Raw genomic sequence first — 9,404 nt, forward strand, 5'->3', positions numbered from 1 at the left:
ATATATATATATATATATATATGTATGTATATATATATGTATATATATATGTATGTATGTATGTATGTATGTATGTATGTATGTATGTATGCATGTATGTATGTATGTATGTATGCCCATGCTTGTGTGTATGTGTCTGTGTTTGTGCTTATACTAATGTCTATGCAAGCTTATATGTACAGAGAGGGAGAGAAGGAAAGAGAGAAATATTAAAGGTCCTAGTGGGTTTCAGTGTTTCCCTTGTTTTGTTTTGTTTTTTTCATAAGACTCTACAATTGGTTCAAAGTAATATATGATAATAATAATAATAATAGTAATAATGATAATAATAATAATAATAATAATAATAGTAATAATAATAATAATAATAATAATAATAATAATAATAATAATAATAATGATAATAATAATAATAATAATAATAATAGTAGTAGTAAGTAGTAGTAGTAGTAGATTATTTTGTTGTTCTTGTTTGTTTCGTGTTATTAAGTGGAGTATGTGTATTACTTCGCCTTTTCTTTCTTTTTTTTTTTATTTTTTCAAGCCAAAGGGTTAACCGAAACCACCTCTCTCGAGAGAAAGAGAAGATGAAGAAAAAAAAAACATGAAAGAAAGCATGGAAGAACCAAAATGATTCTTCAAGTATTAAGCTGCTGCAGAAAGAGAGTGAATTATAAACATAACCGAATGTCTGGAGGCCACGTTTGAATATTCTGAGATATTGATTGAATGGAGATGATGTTTTTTTTGTTTTCTTTTCTTTTTTCTTTTTTTTTTTAACATGGTGGCTTTTGCATGGAACAATAATGCAAATGTGATCGTAAGTTAGTTTTTAGAAAACCGTGATTTTAATTCCTTCTTTAGTAGTTTCAATAAGAACATGATAAAGTCATCGTCGTCATCATAGACACTTTTCAGTTGTTTGATGAATGAATCTATTTCTGTAGGATTAAATTCTTTTTCGATACCTTCCCTTTCTTCTTGCGTAGAAGAGTGGATTTGCCTAGAAATATTCATTGTTATTTTTAGTGGTGGCTTGTCGCCTGCTATTTTATAAGAAGTCAGCGATGGCGACTTTGTGCTTTGTGGCTTGCTATAGTCTTTCTTTGTACTTTCTGCTGATTCTGATTCATTGCTCTCATCATTAGCTAATGCATTTGTGAAGCCAGCCGATGAATTTGTAATAGTTATATTGGTCATAAAGAGTGGTTTCATGATCTCATTTAAGTCTTTATCAACCTGAGAGAATTTTTCGTCCATTTCATTGGATTCATCTTCTTTCTTTGACCTTTTAGTTGTTATGTTCAAATGTACCCCATGCTTACGGTTATGCTTTTTGCCATGGGCTTTCGTCTTTGGCGCTTTTGGTTTGATTGAAATGTGATGTTTATTCCCCTTTTTTACATGACGCACCTTAATGGTGGCCAGTAATTTCTTTTTCTGCGCTTTCGATTTCGTTTTTTTACGAGCAAACCAAGTACCTTTTTTCTCTTTTCCCTTTTCTATGTGTTTTTTTGGATCTACCATACTCAACTTTTCACCTCCATTGTCATTATCGTCTTCATCCCGGTCGGAGACTGTGGGCAAGCTTATATCGCCATCGGAAACACAGATTAGTTTGGTGCCAGATTTTATTTTAATTGTTTTACATTTATCATCACCATTATCATTGTCGCCATCCTCCCCTTCATCCTCCTCCTCATCGTCGTCATCTTCATCGTCACTGTCGTCGTCTTCCCCATTATCACCTTCCTCGCCATTTTCATCATCGCCATTTTCTTCATCACCATTCTCTCCTTCATCACCATTTTCTTCATCACTATCATCATCCTCATCATCATTATTATCATCATCACCATTTTCGTCATCACCGTTATCCTCACCTCCATTAGAGCTCTCCTCGCTTTCCTCTTCTTCCTCCCCCTCCCCTTCCTCTTCGTTCTCCTCGCTCTCTTCCGCCTCTTTCCCATTGGTTCCTTTGCTATTTTTTATTTTCACGGCAACTTTTATTTTCTTGTGTTTTGACTTTGATTTTCCTGCTTTACCATTATGTCCATTTAGTTTCGCTTTTATTCTAACTTTGTGTACTCTGTGAGATTTTTCACCATCTTTGCCATCCTCTTCATTCGTGGACTTTGCAGACGCAGATTTCTTTCCGTGTTTACCATTATTGCCCAAACGAATATTCACAGTTGTTGCATTTTTCCTTACCTTCGATTTACTCATTGCGCCCCCTTCCTCCTCCTCTTCGTCTTCCTGATCTTCCTCTTGTTCGTTCTCGTCCTCCTCTTCATCATCACCATTATCATCATCAATTTCACCAGCACCATTATCACCGTTGCCATTCCCATTTTCGTCGTCGTCGTCGTCATCATCATCATCATCATCACTATCAGAACCACCGGTATCCTCATTTTTATTACCGTTAAAGCCATCTTTACAATTACCATTAAAACAATTATCATTACCATTACCGCCGCCATTATCATCATCATCATCATCATCCTCATCATCGCCGTCACTGCTGTTGTCCTCTCCTTCTTCATCAACGACACCCATACCTAGCTCTGGTTCTCCTAATTTCATTTGCATCGGATCGTCTTCATCCTCTTCTTCTTCTTCGTCTTCTTCTGATTCTTCATCACTCTCCTCTTCTCCGCTCTCTTTCGCATTTTCAGCCACTTTCTTTTCTGTTTCTTCCTCTTTCTCCGACGATTCTTCACTTTCCTCTTCTCCCCCATCCTCATCATCATCCTCATTTTCCTCTTCTTTGGTAGCTTCGGCGCTTACGATTTTGCTTCCTGCCTCACTCGACGCATCAGCACCGCTTTGACTGGCCTTGCTATCCGCGTCTTCACTATCTTCTCCACCATCCTCATCATTACCGAATCCTTGAGACAAATCGCTATCATCAATAAGGAATTTTGATTGTCCTCGACTTTCACGCATGTTACCAATATCTTTCACATTAATATCTATGAAGTTGTCGCTATGTCGCTTCATTCCATTACTATGCACAGTATTAGTCCTGGTTCTTTTAGGAATTGGAGTTTCAAGCACTGTATCTCTATATGGATCTTCAACCCCTATCGGATCTGCTTTCGATAAAATATTGCCATATTTAATCTCATCAAGTAGTCCTTTCAAAACTTTATTTCCGTTATCTAACGCTTGACTCATATGAAAAATGTTACCAGGTCCGATATTATCAAAACTTTTGGTAATATCACTCTTGAACGGTAATGAGAATATTCTTTCTGTAAGTATTTTTCCATTGTCGGTTATGTTTTTAACGTTCTGTTCACTGTCTAGCCTCTCGTGGGTATCAATATTTGATACCAGGTTGCTATCAGGTCCTATATCTTTTATCATGAAAACCTTAAAGGAATTTTTGCCGTTGAGATAAGCGTTCTTTTTTTCTATAAGATAGTTGATCTTCTGGTCAAATCTCTCGCCTTCCTCGAAGAGTTTATTCATGGTCCTCATACCAAGTTTGTAATCGTTTGTCCAGTGTGAAGAGCCGACGTTTGGCGTGAACATCTGTCCACGATGTGGTTCATAGCTGACCTCGTTTGTGACTGTTGCCTTGGTTTCTAAGTCATTAAAGAAGTGACTTGTTGGAACTCGCGGATGGCCCATATTGTACTTGTCGTTTTCAGGTATCTCAGCAGATGAACTTGAATCGGTTTCGTCGGCTAAATAAATAAATAAATGAAATTATTAATAATCGTAACTGATTTAATTTCATATCATTTAAACAGAAAAGAAAAGCATTGTGATGGGAGAATAGTTAGATAGACATAGAAAATTCTCTTTGGGTACTTAGAAAATTCAATCTCAGCGGTATTTGAACTCAGAACGCAGAGACAGACGAAATGCCGCTAAGCATTTTCCCTGGTCTTCTAACAATTATTGATTTCAAATTTTGGCACAAGGCTAGCAATTTCGGGGCAGAGGCTAAGTCGATTACAATGACCCCAGTATTCAACTGGTACTTATTTTATCGACCCCGAAATGATGAAAGGCAGAGTCGACCTCGGCAGAATTTGAACTCAGAACGTGAAGACGGGCGAAATGCTGCTAAGCACTTTGACCGACGTGCTAACGATTCTGCGAGCTCGCCGGCTTAGTTATTTCATGTGTAACAGATACCTCACTTAAGGCTATCAGTTCAAAGCTTAAACTTAGCTTACATTATTTGCGCTATTTATTCTCACGTCTTTGTTCTTGTGTTGCAGTTTTATTAACTCATATATCGCCCTGTGAAATGCCAACGCCTGGTTCTTGAGTGTTTTTACTTGAGTTCACGCTGTTGCAAATATTCCCGATTTTCTATCTACAGAAAACTTCCAACCTATCTTCCACAAACCTCGGACGTCATGAAACGAGTCATAGTGTTATATTCCTTATTATGTTAGATTATTATAACGCCCACTTCGGTATACAGTATACTTAGTAAAACCAGTAAAGACACGACTATCTCTGACCGCCTGCTACGTTCATATTCTTCATTAAGCACTCAGGCTTTTACACAGAGAGGACAGCACAAGGACAGACAGAATACCACCGTGGGAACAAAAGCATGAAACGAAAGAAAATTGGGAAAATGTTATATAATAAATGATAATGAATGGCTGCATGAGCCCCACTCTCATGCAGTACCATTTGAACTTTCTTACAGACAGTTTATAATCTTTTCTTCTTTCCTTTTGTTTTTTCCATTAGCATCGTTTTTTTTTTAATTTTAGTTACTCTTTTGTTTTTTTTTTAATAGTTCATATATGCTTCTAATTCTCTATATTCCATCACTGGCGGCAGTTCGTCAAACTCCACCTCAAATCCCGGTGGACCGATATCCCTTCCAAACATTTCCTTTAACCTGTTATACCTCTCTTTATCTATAACAATTGCTTTCACATTTTCCATGTAAATCTCCGTAGGCAACTTTAACTCTTATTATGGAATTAGACTTCGTTATTTTTTTTCTATCGCCGTGCTCTTGGCGTATGTTACGAAATTCCACTTATGCTTCTTCGGTTTTCTCACCTGTTTGTTTTTTTCTTTGCTCCACTCTTGGCGCCTTCACTCAGTCTTTATCCTCCTCCATTTTAGTTAGTGTCACTGCTTCACTTTCATGCTGTTGTCTCTCTAAACCACCCAAATCTTCTTCCTCCGCTAGTATGGCTAGTACCCTTGCTACTGTCACCTCTTTCTCAGTCTCCTCCTCAATCTCCTTTTCAAGCTCCTTATCCTCTGCTATTTTTTCTGCCTCTCCGTCGGAGAGCTTACTCTTTCTTTTCTTTTTTGTTTTTTAACCACTGTGAACACTCCCTCTGTTATTACCGTCTCCTTCATACCATCTTGTACCACTTCGTCCACTTTCTCTTGCTCTTCAGACTGTTCCATCTGTTGTTCCTCCTCTCTCTGGGGTCACCTCGCCTTCATGTAGCCTTTTCTCCACATTGTTAACATATAGGAGGCCTGCCCTCCGCTACTACTCTCGGCCTCACATCCTCGGGTAAAACTATTTCCTCCACAATTTTATTTAATTCTCTCAAACCCGCTTATATGGCCATCTCTATGCTACAACCCCACAAATTCAACCTTTTGGTTCTCGTCACTTTAAGCATTTTTGCGTCCTCCTCCATGTTAAACACTACTGCTGTTACCAACCCTGTTTCATTCATTTCCGGGGGCACCCCTCCCATCCAACCCCCGGCAACACACCCACCACAGCACGTTGGCAAAAGTACTCATTCCTCCGTCCTTATGGCCACTGTGGAGCGCCTCATCGCTCCACCCCCAGTCGCGAACCGCAATTCCACCGTGCCACACCTTCCTCTTCCTGTGATGAAAGTGGTGAACCCTCCAGCTTCCTTCAGATACTCTTCAATGGCTTCAACAGTTGCAATCACAACCTTCGGGATAACACCTTCAGTGTTTTATATATCACTGTTCCCCATCTTACACCATTTGTTAGTTCATCTGGTGGCGCTAATTCTAAGGCATGGCCCACCCACCTCAATAACCCTTCGCACTCTTTCAGCTTCTTCGGTTCCACCCTCACCTCACGAACCTCCAAAGTGTCAGAGTCCACTCCTCTGCCAGCCACCACCGCCGCCGCACAACTGTGGCCCTTTACTGGTCCAATTTCCATTTTTCTTCTTTTCTCAGGCTCCCCAACAAATGGGAAGAAAACAAACACAAATCAACAAACCCGTATGTAAAAACAGCAACTTCAACAATCAGCAATCGTAGGCACACCCACAAGGAGAGACCTTCAACAAATATATAACAATGCGACTTACGTCCAACAAGGATCAAAAATGACCAAAAAACCGGCTGCTGCGTACTTTCGTACTTCATGTACTTCTCTTTACTTATAGTAACTAGGTTATTTCATTCATCACGTGGGAGGGGTGCGTCATTTTTACTAATCCCCTACAACATCTCCCCTTTTAAATTTTTCATGGGAAATGTCATTTCGAGAAACTATCAACTACCACTAAGTAGTACGAACCATTTAAAGGACCAGCGAAATCGATTTGTAGTCTCGACCACGGAACATCTACTTTTGGCTAAGGTTCACTTTTTATAGTGGGCAATTTTGCTGCTAGAGCCTTTCACTAAATTTTCGATTTCTTTGTCCATTTTCGGCCAGTATACGTAGCTACACATTAAAGCTTTCATCCTTGTAATACCAGGATGTCCGACGTGAAATTCTCTCACCATTTTGTTTGTAGTGTTTCCGGTATCACTACTCTCTGTTCATATATCAGCATGCCATCACACATTGAGTATAGATTCACGTCTTGGTTTCGTTTCACACCAAACCTATTCCTGTTTTCTTTTGTGGAACACAGTGTTCTTTTTGTTTCCTTTATAAACTGGTCTTTTACACGACAAAATTAACTCCGATACGAATATCTCAAACCGCCTAATACGTACTTTCGTACTTCACGTGCTTCCCTTTACTTATAGTGACTATGTTATTCTGTTCGTCACATGAAAGGGACCATTATTAATAATTCCCTACAACACATAGAATTTCTGAAAAAGTTCATTTATCCCCTTCTGAGATAACTCTTGCAGTTAGTCCACATGCATTCCGTAGTGAATGAAATAAGTACTTGCTAAATACTGAGATTAACTCAAACACCTGAAACATCTATTCCAAAGATGTAGCCTTGTAGCTATATTGATTTCAAATTTTGGCTCAAGGTTAGCAACATCAGATGTGGGGTAAGTCGATTACATCGACCCCAGTCCTCAACTGGTACTTTATTTATCGACCACGAAAGGATGAAAGACAAAGATGATCTCGGCGAAATTTGAAATCAGAACGTAAGGACGGACAAGATGCCGCCAAGCATTTTGCCCAGCGTGCAAACGATTCAGCCTAGAAGAATTTTTAGTCGAATGAATCAAACCCAGTACTTATTATGTCGGTCTATTTTGCCAAACCGCTAGATTACGGGGACGTAAACAAACTAGCACCGGTTGTCAAGCGGCCGGGAGGGGGGACAAACACAGATGCACACACACACACACACACACACATACACTTACGACGGGTTTCTTTCAGCTTCCGTCTACTAAATCCACACAGTTTTGATCGGCCCGATGCTCCCAACCACATGGTTCTGGGTTCAGTCTCACTACGTGGCACCTTGGGCATGTGTCTTCCATTATAGCTTTGAGCCAACCAAAGCCTTGTGAGTGGGGAGTGGATTTGATAGACGGAAACTGAAAGAAGCCCGTCGTGTATATATATATATATATATATATATATATATATATATATATATATATATATATATATATATATATATATGAATTGATATATAAAAATATATATCGGGAGGGAACACGTACGAATACGAGTCCAGCTGCTTGCTAGAAAGAGATGCTAATGTCTAAAAACTATCTAACATATCACCATAAAATAACACGCGTCGTACACGTGCAAATAAACGAAACAGATTCATGAAGCGGTTCAATTCACATCAACTGATTTCAAGATTAAGGGGCAATCCCTTTTTCTATCATCAGTGTAATACAACCAGGTGAATGCACATAACCACGAACAAAAATACATACCTGTGGAATAGAAGAAGCTCCGCACCGTGAATACGTTGTTGGTACTTATACACATAATAAAAATTCAAAAATCAGGTATCGTTTAGCTACCTGATAAAATCTATTGATAAAATCTATTGATAAAATCTAACGTAGATTTTATCTTGAATTTTTTGTATATAAAAAATTTTTTTTTTCAATATACCATTTCACCCAAACCAAAATTATTCAATTATTTAACACGTGGTCGAAATAAACGATACCTGATTTATGTATGTTGTACAATATATCTTAGATGTTATATCATTCTACATTTTGAAACACATGTAATACGCATTTTTAAAGATAAAATGTACTTCGACCTCTTCATTCAAGGTAAAAGAAAAAAATAAATGGAGAAAAAGATAAATGGACAAATTCCAATTTATGCATGATGGCTTTTCCAATTTTTTTTTTCTGTAAAAATATAAATTATAAGTATTTCAAAATGTGGAATACTACATGATGAAAAACAACAAAACGGAAGAAAAAAATAGTGGTGGCTTGTGTTGTGAGCGGTGTGAGTAGAGGTTTCAAAAAATACGGATTAGAAAGTTTTATTTCAAAGTAAGTCCGCTGGTGAGTATTATGAAATGTGGGACATTTATAAAATGTGAAAAAGGCTGGAGAAAAAGAAAAAAAAAACAGAAATTCTGATAGTCTGACGAATACATAATTAAATGCCTCTTTCTACTTTTTCCAGACATTCTTAATGACAGAGTTTCTAAAATAAGAATTTGAAATAAATTGTTGAAAACACCGAAAATCAAAAAAATCGGGCTGGTTAAATGAGCTCCGATTGGAACTTCACTACAATAACGTTATGCACTTCTTACGATATTTTAACAGTTCTAAAAAACAAAATTGTTATATTAATCTATATTTATAATTACTGTTGTTTTAATCAATGTAAGAATTTGTTGGGTGGGGCCTATATCTAAAGCAAATATACGAAGACAAATTCTAAAGTTTGTCTGATACTGAATACTTACAAACTTTATAAAATGGGTGTTTTTTTTTTCTTTCTTTTCCAGGTTATTTCGCATGCTTTCAACAAATATTACATCAAAAGCACGAATAAACGGCTCCTTTCTCCGGAAAAGGAAAGATTTGGCTGCTATTCTTCTTTCATGCCCCGCTATCATGTAACAGGTATTTCGGGATAATTCCAGATCCCGGATTTCTGGTTTATAAATGTATGAACATTTAATGTGGTTTTAGAGTCAAAGTTTGACTGCTATTTCAAGCATGGTGGTATCTCTTAGATACCCTAAATTATAATTATA

The 9,404-nt window shown here is 37.6% G+C and overlaps 1 protein-coding gene across 2 annotated transcripts in view; it reads right to left on the reverse strand.

Moving 5' to 3' along the window:
- Positions 1 to 37: 37 nt before the first annotated feature.
- The window catches only part of LOC106880083 (dentin sialophosphoprotein), a 28,601-nt gene continuing 19,234 nt past the window's right edge, over positions 38 to 9,404 (reverse strand). For both annotated transcript variants that reach the window (XM_014929896.2, XM_014929895.2), the window contains exon 3: positions 38 to 3,695. In XM_014929896.2, coding sequence (XP_014785382.1) covers positions 826 to 3,695 — 2,870 coding nt within the window. In that variant the 3' untranslated portion in view covers positions 38 to 825. The remainder of the gene's footprint in view (positions 3,696 to 9,404) is intronic.

The sequence above is a fragment of the Octopus bimaculoides genome, chromosome 21 (assembly GCF_001194135.2).
Source record: "Octopus bimaculoides isolate UCB-OBI-ISO-001 chromosome 21, ASM119413v2, whole genome shotgun sequence".
Taxonomy (NCBI): Eukaryota; Metazoa; Mollusca; class Cephalopoda; order Octopoda; family Octopodidae; genus Octopus; species Octopus bimaculoides.